The 26,942-nt window shown below is 37.3% G+C and overlaps 1 protein-coding gene across 2 annotated transcripts in view; it reads right to left on the reverse strand.

Annotated features, from left to right (window-relative positions):
- The window catches only part of UNC5C (unc-5 netrin receptor C), a 396,935-nt gene that overhangs the window by 158,338 nt on the left and 211,655 nt on the right, over positions 1-26,942 (reverse strand). For both annotated transcript variants that reach the window (XM_054554196.2, XM_009240201.4), the window contains exon 2: positions 7,091-7,312. In XM_054554196.2, the coding sequence (XP_054410171.1) occupies positions 7,091-7,312 (222 nt within the window). The remainder of the gene's footprint in view (positions 1-7,090; positions 7,313-26,942) is intronic.

A 26,942-nucleotide genomic window follows, 5' to 3' on the forward strand; every position in this document is an offset into this window, starting at 1 on the left:
ACAGCTGACACTCTGAAGTAGCCCTTCTCTTCCTAGGAAAAGAAATAATTGTATTGCATAGCTCTTTTTTAGACTAACTGTTCTGTGTTCAGTAGTTATGGTAAAATTTAGGGAGACACCAGGCACAGGGCCAAGAGCAAAGGTTTTGGAAGCAGAGAGCTCTGGGTTCATATCCTGGCTGTGTCACTTCCTCATTAGGTGATTTGAGGCAAGTTTGTTTCTTCATCCTGCTGAGCCTCAGATTCCTAATCTACCAAAGGAGAATCTTAGAAATTATCTCATAGGACACTTGTGATGACTAAAGAACAGAATACATGTAAGGTGTTCGGTATAAGGCCTGGAACTTTTATTTTTGTTGTGTTGACCTTATTGATATTTTCTGCTAACCTGAGAATAATTAAAGATGAAAAAGGAAAATCTCAGGGATTATTAAAATTTCAACATAACCATGGTTTTCTAAACTCCTTTGCTTCTTCACAGAGAAAAAGATATTTGCTTTTAGATGGTAGATCTTAGGTACCATGGAAACAAGAGTTGAAAAGGCTTCAAGTAAATAGAAAGCGAACAGCTGAGCCTGAGATTTTCTTAAAAATGTAACCACAAAATATTGAGTAGATCATGATTTCTATGGAATTTTGAAGGCAACATAGGTATGTATGACTATACTACCAAATTAAGAACTTTCAAATATGGACAATTTCTAAATGATTTATATAAGCTGCTTTCCACTTTTCTGTTTCTTATATTACATACATGTAAGAAATGCAACTGTGGTTTAAATGATGCAAAGGCAAAGAGTAATGGTAATGAATGATCTTCAATCAGTATATTTTGTTATTATCAATGGATAGATATACTCAGTGAGTATAAATAATTATTTGCTTCCTATTTAATGATTTCATAATTTAAAATAAAATTTTATGAGTTGGAGAATAAATTTTTGTTTTCTTGTCTTGCAGTTTTTTAATATTAAGTTACCTTTGATAGATATTTTATTGAATGTAGTCCATTTTTCTTAGTTTCAAGGTAATGTAGCTTGATTGTCACTAAATATCCTTCTAAATATGATTATAAGGCAGAGGTATGTATAAAAAGCAATGTCTTTTCTCTGTTGTATCATAGGACAACAGGTTTGATTTTTTCAAATACTAAGAAAATTTACCTGATTTGAAATACATTTCAAGACTTAATGTATTCTAACATTTCTTGCTATTAAGAACCACTAAGTCCCCAACAATACTACAGTCAGACTCCAGTTGAGAACCAAAGTTGCAGGGTGGATCTAGCTTCAGGGAAAATCCCCCAACCTCCACCCCTAAAAAAACAAATGCCTTTATTTCAATTGCATTCACAATATTTCTGATCTCACAGGAAAGCAAAAAGCTTTAACATAAAAAGCCTACAAATTTCACCACCAATATTTGTCCATATTAGGGATTTATGATAGCAGGCAAAGAGAGGCTATAAAGTGGTATGGGCTTTTTTTCAGGTTTCATTATTTATTATGAAAATAATACATTCACAGGATTGAAAAAAAACTCAAACAATAAAAGTCCGTTTATCACCCCAGACTCTAAGCTGTCAACTGCTTGTTATGTTTCTCCAGAAAAATTTCAATGCACATACAAATATACATGCATCCTCTTTCTTTATACCTGGAAGCATACCACACACAGTGTTCTCTACTTTGGCTTTCATTCTAAATTTTATCTCAGAGAGTTTTCTATAGCTTCATATCCGGAGCAACCTCATTGTTTTAAAATGTATTATGGCCAGGCATGGTGGGCCTCTTCCCCTATAGCCCCAGTGATATGGACAGGAGGCAGGGAAATACTGAGTAGAAGACGGCAGTTCCCCAGCAAAGGCCCCACCCTCAAGCCTGGAAACTGCAGCCCCCTGTTTTCCTGCCCAAGTTAACTTTTTGGCCTGCCCTGCCCCACTATCCTGTGCTCGCATAAGCCCCAGACCTTAGCTGGTAGAGAGACAAGCAGCTGAATGTCGAGAGAAGCAACTGAGCATCGGAGACTACAGATAGACGCAGCATTAACTTCTGACTGCATGACTTTGGAGAGAAGCCTGGCCGCAGATGGCCGGGCTTCACAGAAAGATCACCTTCTTCCCATACCATCCTCTTTCCAGCTCCCCTTCCGCTGAGAGAGCCACTTCCACCGCTTAATAAAATCCTCCACATTCATCACCTTTCAAACTGTTCCTGTGACCTGATTCTTCCTTAATGACGAAAAAGAATTTAGGACACACTGGGTGCAGGAACCCAAAAAGGCTGTCACACTGACTCTTCACGGAGCTGTTAACATTTAAGCCATCTGTGGAGGCAAAGCTAAAAGAGCATTGTTTATAACACGTGCCCTCTGTGGCTCCAGATCTCTGTCACAGGCAACTTCTACTCACTGCTGCAGGCTGGTAAAGGGTTCCTTCCTGCTGGAGCCCAAAGGCACTCGCCCCAGCTCCTGCACCCCCTCACCTGCATGCTCCTCCTCTTGAAAGGTGTTTGAGTATAGCTTAAAGAGTAAATGAGCCATACCCCTGTTGCAAGTCCCAGAAGGGGTCGAGGGAACTCTCCTGTCTCACCAGTGCATTGGGAGGCTAAGGCAGCAGGATCACTTGAGCACAGGAGTTTGGAGACCAGCCTGGGTAACATAGCAAGACCCCATCTCTACAAAAAATGAAAAATTAGTCAGGCATGGTGGTGTGCCTGTAGTTGTAGCTATTTGGGAGGCTGAGGTGGGAGGATCACTTGAGCCCAGGAGTTTGAAGCTTGCAGTGAGCTATGATCATGCCACTGCATTCCAGCCTGGAAGACAGAGGAAGACACTGTTTCCAAAAAAATAAAAAATAAATTTAAAAGTATCACAGTAGGGATAAACAGTCCCTGATATGCAACAGCAACAAAGGTTCAATGGACAAGCTTTGTGCACATTTGGAATTATAGTTTCACATAGTTCCTAGGTTTGTAACTACTCAGTGAAATCTATATACCTTTCAATATTGATGGTATTTTCAAATTGGCCTTCAAAAAGATTGTATCAATTTAAACGCCCATCAACAAATTATGCCTTTAATCAACACTATATATTAACAAATGTTTTGATCCTGATGACATCGCCTTAGATACTTAATTACCATTTACATTGCTCTTCCTGTATCTTGTTATATCAACAACTCTGCTCAATTTTCTATTGGGTTGCTGATCTTTTCCTTAAATATAGTTTAGAAGCTATTTATGTATTTATAAAATTAGCCCTTTGGCTAATATATAGTCACAGATGCCATAACTAGTTTTTAAATCTGTCTCTTGGTTTTGTTTGCGGTTTCGTTTGTTTGTGGTTTTCTTGCTTTGGATATTCAAATTTAATAATGCCTTCCTGTAAGACTTATAGATTGTGTATCTTAATTTAAAAGACTATGCCCACCACTGAAACCAACCAACCAACTGCCAAATTTTCTCCTAATGATGATGGTGATGGTGGCGATGATGATGATGATTTTAAGCCCCAACATCTAGCATTTATTTTATTCTAAAGAATGAGATAGATTCAAGTTTTCTTTATTATTTTTCTATTTCCAACTTCCTATCTTGTTGTATCAACTCATGTATTGAATAAACTATTTTCCTCACTGGTTGAAAAACTGATCTTTATTACATTCTAGGTAATGTAATAGGTACAAATGCCTTAGGTCTTTGAGTGTTTCTTGATCTCTATTTTAATCCATTAATCTGTATGTTTTGTCCTCTGCTAAGATCAAACTCTTTTAACTTCTTTAGCATTATATTTATAATGAGTTGGGTTTGCCTCATTACTCTACTATTTAAGAATTCTCTCAGCTATTTTCCCAAATTATTTTTAATAAAATGATGGTGACATTACAGATTCATTTATAAGTATTAGACATTTAAACATATTCTGCCTTTCCATTCAAGAATATGTCTTTCCTTAATGTAAGTCATGATATCTTTTTTGTCTCTAAGTAAGATTTTTAAATTTCCTTTATAAAATTCTGCAAAATTTTTGATAAGTATATACCTACATGTTTTCTTTTACATAGCTATTCTAACTGACATCTTTTACTGCATTTTAATTTGAATTGGCTGTCTGTACATAGGAAAGTTGGTTGGTGATACAAACTTTTTATCACCTATTTTCTCTATTCTCTTGACTTAAAGATTTTTTTTCTTTTAAAATGCATACATTTTCCAGGAGTACAAAATCACACAATTTGTCATAAATGATAATTTTCCACTTTCTTCACTATTTTTGTACCTCTTCATTACTTGTGTTATCTAATGGCACTGGCTAGTAGATTAGAATAATACCAATTAATAATGGTATCTGTGGGCATCTTTGTCTTTTTCCTAACTTCATTCTTTTTATTTGTAGTAATATATGGGATATAAGTATAATTTGTTGCATGAATAGATTGTATAGTGGTAAAGTCAGGGCTTTTGGGGTATCCATCACCTGAATAACATACACTGTACCTATTAAGTAATTTCTCATCACCAACCCCCCTCGCCCACCTGCACCCTTCTGAGTCTCTGTTGTCTATCATTTCACACTCAACATCCACGTGTACACATTATTTAGCTCTCATAAGTGAGAATATGTGGCATTTATTAATATATTTCTGGGTCTGAGTTACTTCACTTAAGATAATGGCTTCCAGTTCCATCCATGTTGCTGCAAAAGACATGGTTTCAGTCTTTTTTATGGATGAATAGTATTCTATCATTTTATATATCACATTTTCTTTATCTGATTATCCACTGATGGACACTTGGGTCGATTCCCTATCTTTGCTATTGTGAATAGAGCTATGAAAAACATATGAGTGCAGGTATCTTTTTGATGTAATGATTTCTTTTCCTTTGGGTAGATGCCAAGTAGTGGGATTGCTGGATTAAATGGTGTTCTATTTTTAGTTCTCTGAGAAATTTCCATACTGTTTTCCATAGAGGTTGTACTAATGTACATTCCCACCAAGTTTTTCCTAACTTTAAAGGTAATACCTACATGAGTCTAGTATGTCAGCCTTTGGCTGGATGCTGGCCTTTTTTGTAAAGTTCTGGATGAAAATGAAAGCTCCCAATAAAGCTATATTGTATTTTACTCCATTCCTGAATCTCAGGAGAAGTGAGAAAGTATTGAATTTCCTAAATCTTCTCTTAGTTCTCATCTATCTCTCCTGAATTTAAATGAAAACATGCAAACTATTTTAGTTTATAGTTAATTTATAAGGTAGTCTTAATCATTGATGTATGTAATATTAATTTTGTGTACAATTATAAAAAATAAGAATTTCACAGAAACGAAATCTCTCTCAGTATATGTGTATATGTGTGTGTGGGTGTGTTACCAACATAGCATGAAATTGTTAGAAGTGTTCGATATTAGAATAGTTTTGTTTCTATTTATAATCTTCCTATATAGGCATCTCATTATTTTAGTAAAGATAGGCCTGAATATATTGTAACATATTTGAGTTTTTGTTATTTCTTTCTCTTTCCTTTTATCATTAAAGCTTATTTGTTTGAAATCTATACAAATACATGAGCTGAAACAAATGAAACTCAATCCACTTGAGATTTCGAAGACATCTGGTGGAATTATTTTCTGAGTAATTAGACCAAGAGGTGGGACAATTCCCTGAAGTAAGCTACCCTACAATTGGATACCCAGTTATATCTGCAGTCATCAGTTTGCATTCAGTGAGCATATTGATTCACAAATTGACAGGCAATTATGTAGAGTTGCCACCTGATTTTCCAAAGACCATTTATGTTATAAAGAATATGTCCTACATGCTTTTTAAAAAGTTGCCTCTTCTCAGTCCTCTCATAGTCTGTTCTATTTCTTTATGTTCTGTCACCTCAATATGCTATTTATCTTGTCGGAGACCTTGAAAGTAGAAAGTAGAGCCCTCAAGTGCTGGTCTCTACTTGCCTCTGGTTAATCCAACACTTGGGTACAAATATGAATTATTTACAATTTGGATTTTGAACGTGTGTATCCATTTTGGTCCAGAGAGATATCTATTAAGGGTAACAAAGATATTTAAATGCTTCAATTTTTGTCATGCTTGATATTCTTCGGCTTGAAAATATTGAATAATAAAGTATTAATACTTAAATATATGTCAACATTACAAAATCATAAGTCTGGAAGAGATCTGAAAGTTCAAAGAGTTATTCTCTCTGCTGGAGAGCAAAAACACGTACACTACCATTGAAAGATATATATGCTTCCAATTTAAAAGAACTCCAGGAGATTCCACAACTACCCTAACTTATCCATTGTGTAGCAGAAAATTGCTATCCTTTATATCTAATTGAAATCCCACAGGTTATTAGAATCTACTTCATCCTTTGTTTGCCTTTAGTATTTTATCTTTAAGGATGGTATTTACAGAGCAACAAGGTCAGGAGTTTTAACCATGCCAGGGGCAAAGATAATTAGATCAAGACCCTCTGAGAAAGGGCTACAATTACCATTTCTTCTGTTCATGGATCCTACACTATCACTGTTCTGAATCACCCTTAATTTAATTTTAGATAAGAGTTAGGAAGTTAGGATTCACTTTTGGATGTAAGTTATGAGTATAAGATACATTGAATCTACGACATTTACAAATCCTTAACAAATATAAGGGCAAACTACGCACATGGATTAACATTAGACAGTAATGTAAACACGTTCAATTTATCCTAGTTAAAAATGCTCCCCAGATCTCAGGATATTTAGATCTGGCTACCACGCAAGTGCAATTCAAGAATATTATTTGCTTGGGCATTTAACATTGTCAGTCTATGCATTTGCATTATTTATCTTCTTAAGTATGAACCATGTTTTAATCTCATGTAGTCCAACAGGAAGCAAGTCAAGATTTATTCACACCATTTTACTTTTCAACACATGAAACAAGATCACCAAATCTTAACCAAACCAATTCAAAACTTTTTGTCAAAGAATAACACCATTTTCCATTCCACTAATTGAAATAATAGTATGGCCACAGGCTAGAGTAGTGAGTAAGTGAATCTTGAACTGCAATGCAAATGCAATGGAAAACTCACCGGAAGTTTCATCTACTCTTTCATCTACTATGTGGTCCTTCTGATGAACCCATTCACTATTACACTTGAAATAGATCTGGGTGGCAGGGCTTGCTTTACAGTACAGATTCACAGGCTTATTCTTCACAATATAAGCTTCTTCAGGCTCAATAAGGAAATGTGGCAGAGGCTCAGGTGGATCAGAAGGAAAAGTTTCTGGGAGTTCATGAAAAAAGTCGTCGTCTGAGAAACAAGAAGAAAGTGGAAAATGGTTAACACATTGTAACAACTTGCCTTCTACTTGCTAGTCATGTAAAAATAATGACTTATAAATGCAGTAATTAAGTGATTTGAATGCCTGCTGTGTGCCAGGCAGTATGTTAGATCTATTGACTGGTCGTTTAAGGATATGGATTATTATTCCCATTTCTATACACAGCAAAACTCAACATCAGGAAGGATAAATAAGTTGCCCTGAGCACATAGGTAATAAATAGCAGAGCTGAAACTGGAATTCATGTGTATCTCAATTAAAAACCATGATCTTCCCAATGTATCACTACACTTCCCATTATAGAGTGTCACCCTTGAGAGCAGACAAAAGCAAGAGCAACTTCATTAGAAACATGTATGTGAAAAGCATAAGGCTCATAGATAAAGCTTACATCCTTTGCAAGGAGCTGAGCAGAAATATTAGAAATTTTAATTAAGGATATTTACATTCAAATTCAAATCTGTTGTTATTTTCAAAAGATGTCATTGTGTGAAATATTCATTCAACCCAAAATTTAAAAACCACTTTAGATAATTTGCACACTTTGAGATACATTTTAAACCTGGATTCTGCATGATTCAAAATAAAAAATTAATAATAAACATGCTTTTTATAATAAAACCTATTATTGTGTTTTACAAAAGTCAAGGTAAAAACAGTCTTTCCAACACACCATAAATAAGTTCAGCCTAATAATAATCTTCCAATTGGGACAGAGGAGAACAAAGCTATTACTAATTCCCCAAATTGGTTACAAATATGTAATTGAAAACTCTGATGTCAAAATTAAAATTTTTTTACAAGTTCTTTAAATGTACTTATATTCGGCAGTAAATATAGAGTATGGTATTGGTTCTTAAAGGCTGGTTGCTCACATGTTGTCTTGAAAGTCATTTTATTTCTCCTTCAGTTGTTGCCCTGTGTTGGAAGATAGCCATTGGTATAGTGGACGTCTGTCCACTAAGAAAACTGGCTTGGAACTTTTTTCATTCAAGTCACCAAATAGCTGTCAAATAGTAATGATGTCCAGTCTCTGCTAATCTGTTTTGCAGTAAAAATTGACTTCACTTGCATCACTGACAAAACTAGCATTACAAGCTGCCCACAGTAGTAAATTTTTGACACTGAAATGTAAATGTTGTTTCCTATACCTAGATATTTCTTCTCACTTTACCTCCTTAATTTGCTTTCTTTTGGCAGGGCATCATTTCTAGTTTTTCCATTGCTGAACATCAAGGACCAAAATTGTCAGCTTACTAAAGAATAACCTTGTTTCCATCAATTTCAGCTCCTTTAGTCAATATGCAAGAACATTCAAGACTGCTTAAATAAACATAGCTCAGAAAGGCAAAGGGATGAGAAACTGAACTATTGACAAATCCATCAGCATGAAACTGATGTCTTGAAGGTCTTAACCAATTTTTTTTCTTCTAAAGCACTTACTGTTATATGTGATGATGGACAGTGCTGATAATCAATAAAGCTCCACAAAACATAACTCAAATTCTATAGAAGTTAGCTGTTGTTTTTAATTATTACTATTTATGAAGGCAGAAGGTCAACTAGATTTTTTTTAACTATGTTTGTACACACAAAAACATGTGAATGTATTTAATAACTATATTTATTTAAGCATGCAAAGTATAATAAATCTTTCAGCCATTGTTTCAGAAGGTAAAACTTGAAAAGGAATGATTGCAAGATATAGATGATTGTATACTACCTTACCTTATTCAATAATATAGCAAAAGTATTTAAATGTTCACATGCTATAGAAAAATTTCATAGGCACTAAAAATTGATTACTCTGCCTTGCCAAAGCATGTATCTCTTTCTTCTGATTATTTTATCGTAAACTACTGAAAAGACAAATGGAAGCAAAAAAGTCACACATTTTCAAGTCAAAAGCAGCTCTGTTAAATGCTGAGAAAAAAGTAATAATTTAACCATATATTTAGAAAATGTATGGGCAAACTAACTTTGTATTTCCTTAATTTTGACTTTTAAGACAACATGATCACCACAAGTAAAGAGAAATGAACCTATATCTTGGTTTGAGGTTTCACACAGTTATTGATTTTTCAAGATGTTTGTTAACACTTGAAAATGCAACTTATTAAGGAAGATTTCTATCATTAGAAATGTTTTAATTTGATAAATCCAGTTTTTCTTTACATATCATTATAGTTTCTGCAGAACCAATCCTTAAAAGTTTATCTAGAGAGATGCCTTAGCCAACCACAGCATATCAGTTTATTAAGATTTCCTATAATATTCACAAAGTAAATTCAAGCCTATGCCCTGGATGAATTCCTGTTATAGGCAATATGGCATATCACTTCTATTACTCAATTCAGTTGCTGAGAATGATATTAATATAGAAAATTCAAGACCTTGAGTTAGTAGATATGTACAGTGGGACAGATATGATAAAATGCAAATAAGCTGATTATCAGTGGGCTCACCCCTGTTTTGAAATCCTTGCCTTCTCCACATACAAAAGATGACCTGGGTACCTTACTCAACCATGAAAGTTGGTCCCACCATCAAGTTAAACATACTAAAAGAACACTTTCTGATTCTTGCTCCATACAAAACTGTCAAGTTTCAGCATTAATTCTCAGATACAGTGTTATTTTAGAAATCATCTTTTTATGAAATTGTATCCTAACTTTTTTCTATTCTAGAGAAAGTTTTGAAAATGAAACAAGCAAGCCAATTCTCTTCAACTAAAATAATAGATGAAAACTTTAATTTAAACATCCAGCATGACTATAGCTACATGTATTTAAAGATAAAGTGATCAGCTACAAATACTATTTATCCTACATGAATATTTAGCTCCTCTGTGCAATGCATTTGCCAGTCATACAAGTGGAGGAATCTACTTTTCAGTTTTGCAATTGGTTTATAAGACTATTACCAATTTTCAAAAAACTAGAAATATACAATAAATGCTTAACACTAGAAATGAAACTCTTTGAAGGCAGGGACTATATTGTTTTCATTTTCATTTTCCATAAGTCTAGCACATTATATGGGGTCAATAAAAATCTTACAAATGCATGAATATTATACTACTGGCAACTTTGATCATTCCTAAGAGATTCGCGAGATATTTTAGAGTTTATAGTGCCTCAGATTCATTTACAATTATAAGATGTTTTAACAATAGAAGTATCTACAAACAGGACTGGCTACAAAATTTGTGTGGCCCAATGCAGAATGAAAATTTGAGATCCCTGGTTAAAAACTTATTAAGAATTCTGAGATGGTGACAGCAGAACATTAAACCAAACACTGGTCCTTTGTGACAGCAGAGGTCACATACCCGTGAAGCCAGCCCTGTCTACAAATGTCAGGTAAATGAGCATCTCACTTCATGGAAAGTCTGTAAAATGAAATTGCATCTTTATTATTGGATATTCATTTTGGAACTTAGTTTGTTTTTCCCAGCTTCTTGTGGTAATTAGCTATTTTCTAAAGGAAAACACAATTGTTCAGACTGAGAAACTCAGGCTCATATCAATTCTCTAAGCAAGTGTATTTGCAGTGGTGTGCAAGGGAAGGTGTGTGACTTTATGTGTTTGTGGCCTTCCTTTGGATGTTCCCTAGTGCCCACCAAAGGGCCTCTGATCCAAAATAAGTAAAATCCCTGCCATGCTAAAATTTTTACTTTTTCAGGGCATTAAAGGACTGCTGAACCCATGGGAAAAAGAAAGTCTGTGATTCCACCCTGAGGAGGTAGACTGTTTACTGAGATCAGTACCTTTCATTCAATTAATATTACCATACTACCAAAAAAACCCACAAAACAAAATAAAAAAAAAACCCAGCTTTATGACACTATTAAGGTCATGCTGCAAAATTTGAAGCTATAAAAAATTGATTTTTTTTTCTTCAAGGACATCAGTGAGTACATCCTCTTACCACTTTATTTCTTTTTTTTTTAATTATACTTTAGGTTTTATGGTACATGTGCACAATGTGCAGGTTAGTTACATATGTATACATGTGCCATGCTGGTGCGCTGCACCCACCAACTCGTCATCTAGCATTAGGTATATCTCCCAATGCTATCCCTCCCCCCTCCCTCCACCCCACAACAGTCCCCAAAGTGTGATGTTCCCCTTCCTGTGTCCATGTATTCTCATTGTTCAATTCCCACGTATGAGTGAGAATATGTGGTGTTTGGTTTTTTGTTCTTGCGATAGTTTACTGAGAATGATGATTTCCAATTTCATCCATGTCCCTATAAAGGACATGAACTCATCATTTTTTATGGCTGCATAGTATTCCATAGTGTATATGTGCCACATTTTCTTAATCCAGTCTATCACTGTTGGACATTTGGGTTGGTTCCAAGTCTTTGCTATTGTGAATAGTGCCGCAATAAACATACGTGTGCATGTGTCTTTATAGCAGCATAATTTATAGTCCTTTGGGTATATACCCAGTAATGGGATGGCTGTGTCAAATGGAATTTCTAGTTCTAGATCCCTGAGGAATCGCCACACTGACTTCCACAAGGGTTGAACTAGTTTACAGTCCCACCAACAGTGTAAAAGTGTTCCTATTTCTCCACATCCTCTCCAGCACCTGTTGTTTCCCAACTTTTTAATGATTGCCATTCTAACTGGTGTGAGATGGTATCTCATTGTGGTTTTGATTTGCATTTCTCTGATGGCCAGTGATGGTGAGCATTTTTTCATGTGTTTTTTGGCTGCATAAATGTCTTCTTTTGAAAAGTGTCTGTTCATGTCCTTTGCCTACTTTTTGATGGGGTTGTTTGTTTTTTTCTTGTAAATTTGTTTGAGTTCATTGTAGATTCTGGATATTAGCCCTTTGTCAGATGAGTAGGTTGCAGAAATTTTCTCCCATTTTGTAGGTTGCCTGTTCACTCTGATGGTAGTTTCTTTTGCTGTGCAGAAGCTCTTTAGTTTTATTAGATCCCATTTGTCAATTTTGGCTTTTGTTGCCATTGCTTTTGGTGTTTTAGACATGAAGTCCTTGCCCATGCCTATGTCCTGAATGGTAATGCCTAGGTTTTCTTCTAGGGTTTTTATGGTTTTAGGTCTAACGTTTAAGTCTTTAATCCATCTTGAATTGATTTTTGTATAAGGTGTAAGGAAGGGATCCAGTTTCAGCTTTCTACATATGGCTAGCTAGTTTTCCCAGCACCATTTATTAAATAGGGAATCCTTTCCCCATTGCTTGTTTTTGTCAGGTTTGTCAAAGATCAGATAGTTGTAGATATGTGGCGTTATTTCTGAGGGCTCTGTTCTGTTCCATTGATCTATATCTCTGTTTTGGTACCAGTACCATGCTGTTTTGGTTACTGTAGCCTTGTAGTATAGTTTGAAGTCAGGTAGCATGATGCCTCCAGATTTGTTCTTTTGGCTTAGGATTGATTTGGCAATGTGGGCTCTTTTTTGGTTCTGTATGAACTTTAAAGTAGTTTTTTCCAATTCTGTGAAGAAAGTCATTGGTAGCTTGATGGGGATGGCATTGAATCTGTAAATTACCTTGGGCAGTATGGCCATTTTCACGATATTGATTCTTCCTACCCATGAGCATGGAATGTTCTTCCATTTGTTTGTATCCTCTTTTATTTCCTTGAGCAGTGGTTTGTAGTTCTCCTTGAAGAGGTCCTTCACATCCCTTGTAAGTTGGATTCCTAGGTATTTTATTCTCTTTGAAGCAATTGTGAATGGGAGTTCACTCATGATTTGGCTCTCTGTTTGTCTGTTATTGGTGTATAAGAATGCTTGTGATTTTTGTACATTGATTTTGTATCCTGAGACTTTGCTGAAGTTGCTTATCAGCTTAAGGAGATTTTGGGCTGAGATGATGGGGTTTTCTAGATATACAATCATGTCATCTGCAAACAGGGACAATTTGACTTCCTCTTTTCCTAACTGAATACCCTTTATTTCCTTCTCCTGCCTAATTGCCCTGGCCAGCACTTCCAACACTATGTTGAATAGGAGTTGTGAGAGAGGGCATCTCTGTCTTGTGCCAGTTTTCAAAGGGAATGCTTCCAGTTTTTGCCCATTCAGTATGATATTGGCTGTGGGTTTGTCATAGATAGCTCTTATTATTTTGAGATATGTCCCATCAATACCTAATTTATTGAGAGTTTTTAGCATGAAGTGTTGTTGAATTTTGTCAAAGGCCTTTTCTGCATCTATTGTGATAATCATGTGGTTTTTGTCTTTGGTTCTGTTTATATGCTGGATTACATTTATTGATTTGCGTATATTGAACCAGTCTTGCATCCCAGGGATGAAGCCCACTTGATCATGGTGGATAAGCTTTTTGATGTGCTGCTGGATTCGGTTTGCCAGTATTTTATTGAGGATTTTTGCATAAATGTTCATCAAAGATATTGGTCTAAAATTCTCTTTTTTGGTTGTGTCTCTGCCTGGCTTTGGTATCAGGATGATGCTGGCCTCATAAAATGAGTTAGGGAGGATTCCCTCTTTTTCTATTGATTGGAATAGTTTCAGAAGGAATGGTACCAGTTCCTCCTTGTACCTCTGGTAGAATTCGGCTGTGAATCCATCTGGTCCTGGACTTTTTTTGGTTGGTAAGCTATTGATTATTGCCACAATTTCAGCTCCTGTTATTGGTCTATTCAGAGATTCAACTTCTTCCTGGTTTAGTCTTGGGAGGGTGTATGTGTTGAGGAAATTATCCATTTCTTCTAGATTTTCTAGTTTATTTGCGTAGAGTTGTTTGTAGTATTCTCTGATGGTAGTTTGTATTTCTGTGGGATCGGTGGTGATATCCCCTTTATCATTTTTTATTGCATCTATTTGATTCTTCTCTCTTTTTTTCTTTATTAATCTTGCTAGCGGTCTATCAATTTTGTTGATCCTTTCAAAAAACCAGCTCCTGGATTCATTAATTTTTTGAAGGGTTTTTTGTGTCTCTATTTCCTTCAGTTCTGCTCTGATTTTAGTTATTTCTTGCCTTCTGCTAGTTTTTGAATGTGTTTGCTCTTGCTTTTCTAGTTCTTTTAATTGTGATGTTAGGGTGTCAATTTTGGATCTTTCCTGCTTTCTCTTGTGGGCATTTAGTGCTATAAATTTCCCTCTCCACACTGCTTTGAATGCATCCCAGAGATTCTGGTATGTTGTGTCTTGGTTCTCGTTGGTTTCAAAGAACATCTTTATTTCTGCCTTCATTTCGTTATGTACCCAGTAGTCATTCAGGAGCAGGTTGTTCAGTTTCCATGTAGTTGAGCGGTTTTGAGTGAGATTCTTAATCCTGAGTTCTAGCTTGATTGCACTGTGATCTGAGAGATAGTTTGTTATAATATCTGTTCTTTTACATTTACTGAGGAGAGCTTTACGTCGAAGTATGTGGTCAATTTTGGAATAGGTGCAGTGTGGTGCTGAAAAAAATGTATATTCTGTTGATTTGGGATGGAGAGTTCTGTAGATGAGTATTAGGTCGGCTTGGTGCAGAGCTGAGTTCAATTCCTGGGTATCCTTGTTGACTTTCTGTCTCGTTGATCTGTCTAATGTTGACAGTGGGGTGTTAAAGTCTCCCATTATTAATGTGTGGGAGTCTAAGTCTCTTTGTAGGTCACTCAGGACTTGCTTTATGAATCTGGGTGCTCCTGTATTGGGTGCATATATATTTAGGATAGTTAGCTCTTCTTGTTGAATTGATCCCTTTACCATTATGTAATGGCCTTCTTTGTCTCTTTTGATCTTTGTTGGTTTAAAGTCTGTTTTATCAGAGACTAGGATTGCAACCCCTGCCTTTTTTTGTTTTCCATTTGCTTGATAGATCTTCCTCCATCCTTTCATTTTGAGCCTATGTGTGTCTCTGCACGTGAGATGGGTTTCCTGAATACAGCACACTGATGGGTCTTGAGTCTTTATCCAATTTGCCAGTCTGTGTCTTTTAATTGGAGCATTTAGTCCATTTACATTTAAAGTTAATATTGTTATGTGTGAATTTGATCCTTTCATTATGATGTTAGCTGGTTATTTTGCTCGCTCGTTAGTTGATGCAGTCTCTTCCTAGTCTCGATGGTCTTTACATTTTGGCATGATTTTGCAGCGGCTGGTACCGGTTGTGCCTTTCCATGTTTAGCACTTCCTTCAGGAGCTCTTTTAGGGCAGGCCTGGCAGTGACAAAATCTCTCAGCATTTGCTTTTCTGTAAAGTATTTTATTTCTCCTTCACTTATGAAGCTTAGTTTGGCTGGATATGAAATTCTGGGTTGAAAATTCTTTTCTTTAAGAATGTTGAATATTGGCCCCCACTCTCTTCTGGCTTGTAGGGTTTCTGCCGAGAGATCCGCTGTTAGTCTGATGGGCTTCCCTTTGATGGTAACCCGACCTTTCTCTCTGGCTGCCCTTAACATTTTTTCCTTCATTTCAACTTTGGTGAATCTGACAATTATGTGTCTTGGAGTTGCTCTTCTCGAGGAGTATCTTTGTGGCGTTCTCTGTATTTCCTGAATCTGAATGTTGGCCTGCCTTGCTAGATCGGGGAAGTTCTCCTGGATAATATCCTGCAGAGTGTTTTCCAACTTGGTTCCATTCTCCCCGTCACTTTCAGGTACACCAATCAGACGTAGATTTGGTCTTTTCACATAGTCCCACATTTCTTGGAGGCTTTGCTCATTTCTTTTTATTCTTTTTTCTCTAAACTTCCCTTCTTGCTTCATTTCATTCATTTCATCTTCCATTGCTGATACCCTTTCTTCCATTTGATCGCATCGGCTCCTGAGGCTTCTGCATTCTTCACGTAGTTCTCGAGCCTTGGTTTTCAGCTCCATCAGCTCTTTTAAGCACTTCTCTGTATTGGTTATTCTAGTTATACATTCTTCTAAATTTTTTTCAAAGTTTTCAACTTCTTTGCCTTTGGTTTGAATATCCTCCCGTCGGAGTAATTTGATCGTCTGAAGCCTTCTTCTCTCAGCTCGTCAAAGTCATTCTCCATCCAGCTTTGTTCTGTTGCTGGTGAGGAACTGCGTTCCTTTGGAGAAGGAGAGGTACTCTGCTTTTTAGAGTTTCCAGTTTTTCTGCTCTGTTTTTTCCCCATCTTTGTGGTTTGATCTACTTTTGGTCTTTGATGATGGTGATGTACAGATGGGTTTTTGGTGTGGATGTCCTTTCTGTTTGTTAGTTTTCCTTCTAACAGACAGGACCTTCAGCTGCAGGTCTGTTGGAGTACCCGGGCAGGCCGGCCGTGTGAGGTGTCAGTCTGCCCCTGCTGGGGGGTGCCTCCCAGTTAGGCTGCTCGGGGGTCAGGGGTCAGGGACCCACTTGAGGAGGCAGTCTGCCCGTTCACAGATCTCCAGCTGCGTGCTGGGAGAACCACTGCTCTCCTCAAAGCTGTCAGACAGGGACATTTAAGTCTGCAGAGGTTACTGCTGTCTTTTTGTTTGTCTGTGCCCTGCCCCCAGACGTGGAGCCTACAGAGGCAGGCAGGCCTCCTTGAGCTGTGGTGGGCTCCACCCAGTTCGAGCTTCCCGGCTGCTTTGTTTACCTAAGCGAGCCTGGGCAATGGCGGGCGCCCCTCCCTCAGCCTCGCTGCCGCCTTGCTGTTTGATCTCAGACTGCCGTGCTAGCAATCAGCGAGACTCTGTGGGCATAGGACCCTCTGAGCCAGGTGCGGGCTATAATCTCCTGGTGCACCGTTTCCTAAGCCCGTCGGAAAAGTACAGTATTCGGGTGGGAGTGGCCCGATTTTCCAGGTGCCGTCTGTCACCCCTGGAAAGGGAACTCCCTGACCCCTTGCACTTCCCGAGTGAGGCAATGCCTTGCCCCTGCTTCGGCTGGGGCACGGTGCGCTCACCCACTGACCTGCGCCCACTGTCTGGCACTCCCTAGTGAGATGAACACGGTACCTCAGATGGAAATGCAGAAATCACCCGTCTTCTGCGTCGCTCACGATGGGAGCTGTAGACCGGAGCTGTTCCTATTTGGCCATCTTGGCTCCTCCCCCCACTTTATTTCTTAATATAAATATCTGAAGAAGTGACATTAGGGTGATAATAGGAATTCAGTCTGTGAACAGCAACTTCAGACTGTGAACTTATTTCTGGCAACATGCCACAGGTATCCCAAATTATTACATTTTCTATAAATGCACACCCCAGCTGCTGGTATTGACTGCATTGTGCTATCTGGGCAAAATGACTTGATTAATTAAATTGTGAAACACGTTTTGTACATGTAGTTCATTCAAATTAACAAGGTAAAATTTCCAGAGTTGCTTTTGTTCTGTACATTGAATTCAGTATTAACTTAACGCTTTTTTGATTTAGATGTAACGCTATTATTCATTTTACACTCCTCCGATATTTGACTTAATTTTCCACTTTCTACTATTACTCAATACTGACATTCCAACAGTAGTACCATTTTTATCTTGATATCAATAAATCTCAGTATTTCCTTTTTTCTGTTATCTCACATAGGCTTTTGCTGTTTCATTTATATCCAAGAAGAGAAAGCTTTTCACCATGTATTATTTTTATAGACTTTCATTCCACCTAATTCTTCACAGGAAAATATTATGCTATGAACATCATTCTAGGGAGCTTTAGGTTGCTGATTTTATTGCTATATATCTAGCCTTAATTTTCATCAACTTAATACATAAGTTTCTATATTTCTGAATCATAAGACTTAAACTATTATTGCTTATATCATAAAATATAGGACCATTATCTCTTTGTCTGAGACTTGAAGCATATTCTTCTGAAATGGAATTTACTTTCAAGTGATTCAAGAGCAATTTAAAATGAATGACTGCAAAGCTAATTTTATCTACATTTGGCTACCCATCCATCAGAGAGATAATTCATGATATATTACAACAAAAGGCAGCTGGAATTAACTATTTGAATGAGACTCCAGCTTATTTTTAATATTTTGATTAAAATATCCTCAGGAAGACAAAGACTATCGTCTATATTTCAAGCAATATATTAATGGATTCATCATTTAAATTCAAGTCGTTGAATACATAATGCCTTAAATGTATTACACAACTTGGAAGTACTGAATGATTTCTAACTTCAAAACAAACTTTTTTTTGCGTTTGAAGAAATACTTGCCAAATCATGCCCATACACTATTAATAACAATATACAGCTAATATGCTAGTTGATATCCACTTAACTCTGAAAAAGGGGCACCATCTTCTGCCCGCTTAAGCCTTCATGATCTCTGACTTTTATTAATTAATCTATCCTCCTAAGTGTTTTCCAGCCTATCATCTCTACCTCTGCCATGTAGTCTACAGTGTGCTCTTATAAAACATTTTCACAAAAACAACTTTAACCCCTTTATAAAATAATTTAATAAATGTAATGTAATGTTTTTCGCAAAAGAAAATTTCTGCTTACCAGATTAGCTAAAAAATACTCAATGATTGATGAGGAAGTGAAGAAATGTGCAATTGCATATACTGGCTGGAGTGTAAATGGGTATCACAGAAGATAGAATTTGACAATATAAGTAAAAATTAAGTCTCTGCATATCTCCAGATAAGCTATCCCACTTGTTGGAATCCATATTACAGACAGAATGACATGAAAATGTAAATACATATGTACAAAGATGTTCACTGCAGCATTATTTGTCTAAAGAATTCATGATATATTACAACAAAAGGCAGCTGGAATTACTTATTTGAATAAGACTGAGAACAACTGACCACCAACTGAGGAACGGTTAAATAATTTCTGAAACATCCAAGCAAAATTACACTGGCTGGCCAATAAAAATAAGAAAGTTGATTTGTATGTATTGACCTAGAAGGACGAGAAAATAAAACAAGTTTTTGGCCAGTTTGTATAGAATTATACCATTTTTTTATAAGAGAGAAAGAAAGAAAGAAGAAAGAAAGGAAGAAAGAGAGAGAGAAAGAAAGAAAGAAAAGAAAAAAGAAAAGAAAAGAAAAGAAAGGAGGGAGGGAGAGAGGCAGGGAGGGAGGGAAGGGAGGAAGCAGAGCAAGATAGCCAAATGGAAGCCTTCACTGATTGTCCTCCCTGCAGAAACATCGAATTGACTATATACACCATAAAGCACCTTCATAAGAACCAAAACTCAGGTGAGTGATCACAGTACCTGGTTTTAACTTCATATCACTGAAAAATGCACTGAAGAATGTAGGCAAGACAGTCTTGAATTGTTAATGTCACCACTCTCCCAACTCCCAGCAGTAGCTGTGAGGTGTGGAGAGAGAATCTGTGTCCTTAAGGGAGGAAGAGGGCAGTGATTGTGTGACTTTGCATTGGAACAGAGTGCTACCCTGTCACAGCAGAAAGCAAAATGGGGCAGAATTCAGCGGGGGCCCACAGAGGGAACATTTATATTGCCCTAGCCAGAGGGGACTCACCCATCCTTACAGTCAGAACCTGAGTTCTATTAAGCCTTGCCACCATGGGCTAAAGGCTGTAGGGTCCTGAATAAACTTGAAAGGCAGTCTAGGCCACAAAGACTGCAATTCTTGGGCAAATAATGGTTCTATGCCAGGCTCGGAACCAGTGGACTTGGGGAACATGCTACCTAGTGAGATCACCAGCCAGGCTGGCTAAGGGAGTGCTTGTGCCATGCCTCCCCTAACCATGGGCAGCACAGCTGACAGCTTATAGGAGACATTCCTTCCCTCTGCTTGAGGAGAGGAGACGGAAGAGTAAAGAGGACTTTCTTTTGCCACTTAGCTACCAGCTCAGCCACAGTAGGATAGGGTACCGGGCAGTCCTGAGGCCCATATTCTAGGCCACAGCTCCCAGGCTACATTTCTAGAGCCACTTTGGGCCAGAAGCAAAACTACTACCTTGAAGGGAAGGACCAAGTCTTGGCAGAATTAATCACCTGCTGAGTAAAGAGACCTTAGGCCCTGAATAATCAGCAGCAATATCCAGGCAGTACATGCTGTGGTTCTGGGGTGAGACTCAGAGACGTGCTGGCTTCAGATGGCTTCAGACTGAGCACATTCCCAGCTGTAGTGAGAATGGACGGGATGAGACTCCTTCTGCTTGAGAAAAAGGGAGGGAAGAGTAAAAGGGAGTTTGTCTTGCACCTTAAGTACCAACTCAGCCACAAGGGGACAGAGCACCACAAAAATCCCTTGAGGTTCCCAATTCCAGGTCTTGGCTCTTGGATGGCATTTCTGGACCTGGGCCAAAGGGGAGCCCACTGCCCTGAAGGAAGAGTCACCGCAAACTGACCGAAGAGCCCTTGGGCCTTAAGTGAACATCTGTGGTAGTCAAGCAGTACTTGCCGTGGGCCTGGGGTGGCAGTGGCCGTGGAAAAAGACTCCTCTGATGGTGGAAAGGAGAGGGAAGAGTGGGAGAAACTTTGTCTTGTGGCATGGGTGCCAGTTTAGCCACAGTAGAATAGAGTTTCAGGTGGATTCTTAAGGTTTCTGACTCCAGGCCTTGGCTCCTAGATGTTACCTCTGGACCCACACAGGGCTGGGGGCAACTTGCTTCTCTGGAGGGAAGAACAAAGGCCTGGCTAGTTTTGCTGCCAGAGCCCTAGGGCCTTGAGAGAACATAGATGATAGCCAGGCAGTGGCTACCATGGGCCTTGGGTGAGACCCAGTACTGTGCTGGATTCAGGTCTGACCCAGCATCGTCCCAGTGATGGGTAGAGACAGGGATGCTTATGTCAACCCTCTTCAAGCTCTAGGCAGCTCAGTAGACAGAAAGAGACTCTGCTTGTTTGTTTGTGAGAAAGTAAGGGAAGAGACCAAAAGTCTCTGTCTAGTAATCCAGAGAATTCTCCAGATCTTATCCAAGACCACAAAGGTGATATCTCTATGAGTCCGCAAGAGTCACAGTGTTACTGGGCTTGGGATGCCACCTAATGCACACATGGCTGGAGTGACCAAAAACTTAGATTACAACTCTTCAATGCACAGACACCAATAAACATCCACAAGTATCAAGGCCATCCAAAAAAACATGACCACACCAAGAAAATTAAATAAGGCACCACTGGCCAATGCTGGAGAGAGAGAGATATGTGACTTTTCAGAGAATTCAAAATAACTGCTTTGAGGAAGTTCAGTGAAATCTAAGATAACATAGAGAAGGAATTCAGAATTAGATACATTTAGCAAAGAAATGGAAATAATTAAAAACAAGCAGAAATTCTGGAGCTGAAAGATGCAACAGACATACTGAAAAGTACATCAGAGTCTCTTAAAAGCAGAATTAATGAAGCAGAAGAAAGAACTAGTAAGCTTGAAGTCGGGTTATTTGAAAATACACAGTCAGAGGAGACAAATTAGAAAAGAATGAGAAAAAAATGAAGCACATCTACCACAACTAGCAAATAGCCTCAAAGTGACAAATCTAAGAGTTATTGGCCTTAAAGAGGAGGTAGAGAGAGATATTAAGGTAGAAAGTTTATTCAAAGGGATAATAACAGAGAACTTCCCACACCTAGAGAAAGATATCAATATTCAAGCACAAGAAGGCTACAAAACATCAAGCAGATTTAACCCAAATAAGACTACTTCGAGACATTTAATAATCAAACTCCTAAAGACTCAAGGATAAAGAAAGGATCCTAAACGCAGCAAGAGAAAAAAACAACCTACAATGGAGCTCCAGTACCCCTGGCAGCAGACTTCTCAGTGGAAACTTTACAGGCCAGGATAGAGTGGCCCGACATATTTAAAGTGCTGAAGGAAAAAAAAATCTTCTTTTCCTAGAATAGTATATCAAGAGAAAATATACTTCAAACATAAAGGAGAAATAAAGACTTTTCAGACAAACAAAAGCTGAGAGATTTTATCAACACCAGACCTGCCCTACATGAGATGCAAAAAGGAGTTCTTCAATTGGAAAGAAAATGTTAATGAGCAATAAGAAATTATCTGAAGGTGCAAAACTGACTGGTAATAGCAAGTATACGAAAAACACAGAATATTATAACGTTATAATTCTGGTGTGTAAACTACTCCTATTTTGAGTAGAAAGACCAAAAGATGAACTGATCAAAAATAATAACACTAACTTTTCAAGACATAGACAGTACAATAAAGAATAAATAGACACAACAAAAAGTTAAAAAGTGGGGGGACAAAGTTAAAGTGTAGAGTTTTTATTAGTTTTCTGTTTGCTTGTTTATGCAGTCAGTGTTAAGTTGTCATCTGTTTAAAATAATGGATTACAAGATATCATTTACAAGCCTCGTGATAACCTCAAATCAGCAAACATACACAAAATAAAATAAAAAACAAAGAAATTTAAAAATGCCACCTGAGGAAAAAACCTTCACTAAAAGGAAGACAGGGAGAATGGAAAGAAGGAAGAGAAGATGACTTCAAAACAAACAGAAAACAAATCACAAAATGTCAGGAGTAAGTCCTTATTTGTGAATAATAATATTGACTATGAATTGATTAAACTCTTCAATCAGAAGACACAGAATAACTAAATGGATTATAAAACAAAATAGAAAAATAAGACCCAATGATCTGTTGCCTACAAGAAACACAGTTCACCTATAAAGGAACACATAGACTGAAAATAAAGAAATGAATAAAGATATTCCATGCAAATGGAAACCAAAAAAGAGCAGAAATAACTGTACAAAATAGATTTTTCAATACAAAAGCTATATAAAGAGAGAAAGAAGGTCATTATTAAATGATAAATGGGTCAATTCAGCAAGAGGGCATAACAATTGTAAACATATATGCATCCAACACTGGAGCACACAAATATAATATATAAAGCAAATATTAGAGCTAAAGAGAGAGATAGACCCCAATACAGTTAAAGCTGGAAACTGCAACACCCTACTTTCAGCATTGCACAGATCATCCAGATGGAAAACCAACAAAGAAATATCAAACTTAATCTACACTATGGACCAAATGGACCTGATAGATATCTACAGAAAATTTCTTTTTTCTTTTTTTCCTTTTTTTAAATTTTATTATTATTATACTTTAAGTTTTAGGGTACATGTGCACAATGTGCAGGTTAGTTACATATGTATACATGTGCCATGCTGGTGTGCTGCACTCATTAACTCGTCATTTAGCATTAGGTATATCTCCTAATGCTATCCCTTCCCCCTCCCCCCACCCCACAACAGTCCCCAAAATGTGATGTTCCCCTTCCTGTGTCCATGTGTTCTCATTGTTCAATTGCCATCTATGAGTGAGAACATGTGGTGTTTGGTTTTTTGTCCTTGTGATAGTTTACTGAGAATGATGATTTCCATTTTCATCCATGTCCCTACAAAGGACATGAACTCATCATTTTTTATGGCTGCATAGTATTCCATGGTGTATATATGCCACATTTTCTTAATCCAGTCTATCATTGTTGGACATTTGGGTTGGTTCCAAGTCTTTGCTATTGTGAATAGTGCCGCAATAAACATACGTGTGCGTGTGTCTTTATAGCAGCATGATTTATAGTCCTTTGGGTATATACCCAGTAATGGGATGGCTGTGTCAAATGGTATTTCTAGTTCTAGATCCCTGAGGAATCGCCACACTGACTTCCACAATGGTTGAACTAGTTTACAGTCCCACCAACAGTGTCAAAGTGTTCCTATTTCTCCACATCCTCTCCAGCACCTGTTGTTTCCTGACTTTTTAATGATTGCCATTCTAACTGGTGTGAGGTGGTATCTCACTGTGGTTTTGATTTGCATTTCTCTGATGGCCAGTGATGATGAGCATTTTTTCATGTGTCTTTTGGCTGCATAAATGTCTTCTTTTGAGAAGTGTCTGTTCATATCCTTTGCCCACTTTTTGATACGGTTGTTTGTTTTTTTTCTTGTAAATTTGTCAGAGTTCATTGTAGATTCTGGATATTAGCCCTTTGTCAGATGAGTAGGTTGTGAAAATTTTCTCCCGTTTTGTAGGTTGCCTGTTCACTCTGATGGTAGTTTCTTTTGCTGTGCAGAAGCTCTTTAGTTTAATTAGATCCCGTTTGTCAATTTTGACTTTTGTTGCCATTGCTTTTGGTGTTTTAGACATGAAGTCCTTGCCCATGCCTATGTCCTGAATGGTAATGCCTAGGTTTTCTTCTAGGGTTTTTATGGTTTTAGGTCTAACGTTTACGTCTTTAATCCATCGTGGATTGATTTTTGTATAAGGTGTAAGGAAGGGATCCAGTTTCAGCTTTCTACATATGGCTAGCCAGTTTTCCCAGCACCGTTTATTAAATAGGGAATCCTTTCCCCATTGCTTGTTTTTGTCAGGTTTGTCAAAGATCAGATAGTTGTAGATATGCGGCGTTATTTCTGAGGGCTCTGTTCTGTTCCATTGATCTATATCTCTGTTTTGGTACCAGTACCATGCTGGTAATTAGGCAGGAGAAGGAAATAATGGGTATTCAATTAGGAAAAGAGGAAGTCAAATTGTCCCTGTTTGCAGATGACATGATTGTATATCTAGAAAACCCCATTGTCTCAGCCCAAAATCTCCTTAAGCTGATAAGCAACTTCAGCAAAGTCTCAGGATACAAAATCAATGTACAAAAATCACAAGCATTCTTATACACCAATAACAGACAAACAGAGAGCCAAATCATGAGTGAACTCCCATTCACAACTGCTTCAAAGAGAATAAAATACCTAGGAATCCAACTTACAAGGGACGTGAAGGACCTCTTCAACGAGAACTACAAACCACTGCTCAAGGAAATAAAAGAGGATACAAACAAATGGAAGAACATTCCATGCTCATGGGTAGGAAGAATCAATATCGTCAAAATGGCCATACTGCCCAAGGTAATTTACGGATTCAATGCCATCCCCATCAAGCTACCAATGACTTTATTTACAGAATTGGAAAAAACTACTTTAAAGTTCTATGGAACCAAAAAAGAGCCCGCATCGCCAAGTCAATCCTAAGCCAAAAGAACAAAGCTGGAGGCATCACGCTACCTGACTTCAGACTATACTACAAGGCTACAGTAACCAAAACAGCATGGTACTGGTACCAAAACAGAGATATAGATCAATGGAACAGAACAGAGCCCTCAGAAATAACGCCGCATATCTACAACTATCTGATCTTTGACAAACCTGAGAAAAACAAGCAATGGGGAAAGGATTCCCTATTTAATAAACGGTGCTGGGAAAACTGGCTAGCCATATGTAGATATCTACAGAAAATTTCCCTCAGCAGCTACAGAATGCACATTCTTCCCTTCAGCACATAGATCATTCTCAAGGATAGACTATGTGTTATGCCACAAAATAAGTCTTCAAAAATTAAAAACTTGGAATTATATCAAGCATCTTCTCTGACTACAATGGAATAACCTAGAAATAAATAAAAAGAGGAATCTTGGAAACTGTACAAACAGATGGAAATTAAACAATATGCTCCTGAACAACCAGTGGGTCAATGCAGAAATTAAAAAGTAAATTTAAAAATTTATTGAAACAAATGATAATGGAAACACAACATACCAAAACCTATGGGATATGGCAAAAGCAGTACTAAGAGGAGATTATAGCTTTAATTGCCTACATCTGAAGAGTAGAAAAACTTCAAACAAACAACCTAAAAATTCATCTTAATAAACTGGAAAAGCTATAGCAAACTAAACCCAAAAGCAGTAGAATAGAAGAAATAATAAAGATCAGAGCAGAAATAAAGGATATTGAAATGAAGAAAACAATAAAAAAGATCAATGAAACAAAAGTTGGTTTCATTTTCAAAGGTTTTTTGAAAAAGGAGACATTACAACATTACACCTGATACTATAGAAATTCAAAGGATCATTGGGGGCTACTGTTAGCAACTATATGCTAATAAATTCGAAAATGTGGAAGAAATGGACAAATTTCTAGACACATACATCCTACCAAGATTGAAACATGAAGAAATCCAAAACTTGAACAGACCATTAACCAGTAAGGGGATCACAGAAGTAATAAACAGTCTCCCAGCAAAGAAAAGCCGGGACCCAATGGCTTCACAGCTGATTTCTACCAAACATTTAAAGAACTAATACCAATCCTCTCAAACTATTTCAAAAAAATGAAGGAGCAGGAATACTTCAAAACTCATTATATGAGGTGAGTATTACCCTTATACCCAAACCAGAAAGATATACGGAAGAAATCAAACTACAGGTCAATATCCCTGATATTGAACATTGGCACAAAAATCATCAACAAACTAGCAGCAAACTGAATTTAACAACACATTAAAAAGATAATTCATCATTGCCTAGTGGGATTTATCCCTGGCATTCAAGGATAGTTCAACATACACAAATCAATGTGATACATCCTATCAAGAGAATGAAAATCAACAACATATGATGATGAAAACCCATTTGATAAAATTCAACATCCTTTCATGATAGAAAGGCTAAAACAAACTGAGTATAGAGGAAATATACCTCACCACACTAAAAGTAATATACAACAAACCCACAGCTAGTATCATACTAAATGGGACAAATCTGAAAGTTTTTCCTCTAAGATATAGAAAACAACAAGGATGCCCACTTTCATCACTGTTAGTCAACATAGTATACTAGAAGTCCTAGCTAGAGCAATCAGACAAGAGAAAAAAACAAAGGGCATCTAAACTGGAAAGAAAGAAGTCAAATTATCCTTGTTTG

This window comes from Pongo abelii, chromosome 3 (assembly GCF_028885655.2).
Source record: "Pongo abelii isolate AG06213 chromosome 3, NHGRI_mPonAbe1-v2.0_pri, whole genome shotgun sequence".
NCBI classification, from domain to species: domain Eukaryota; kingdom Metazoa; phylum Chordata; class Mammalia; order Primates; family Hominidae; genus Pongo; species Pongo abelii.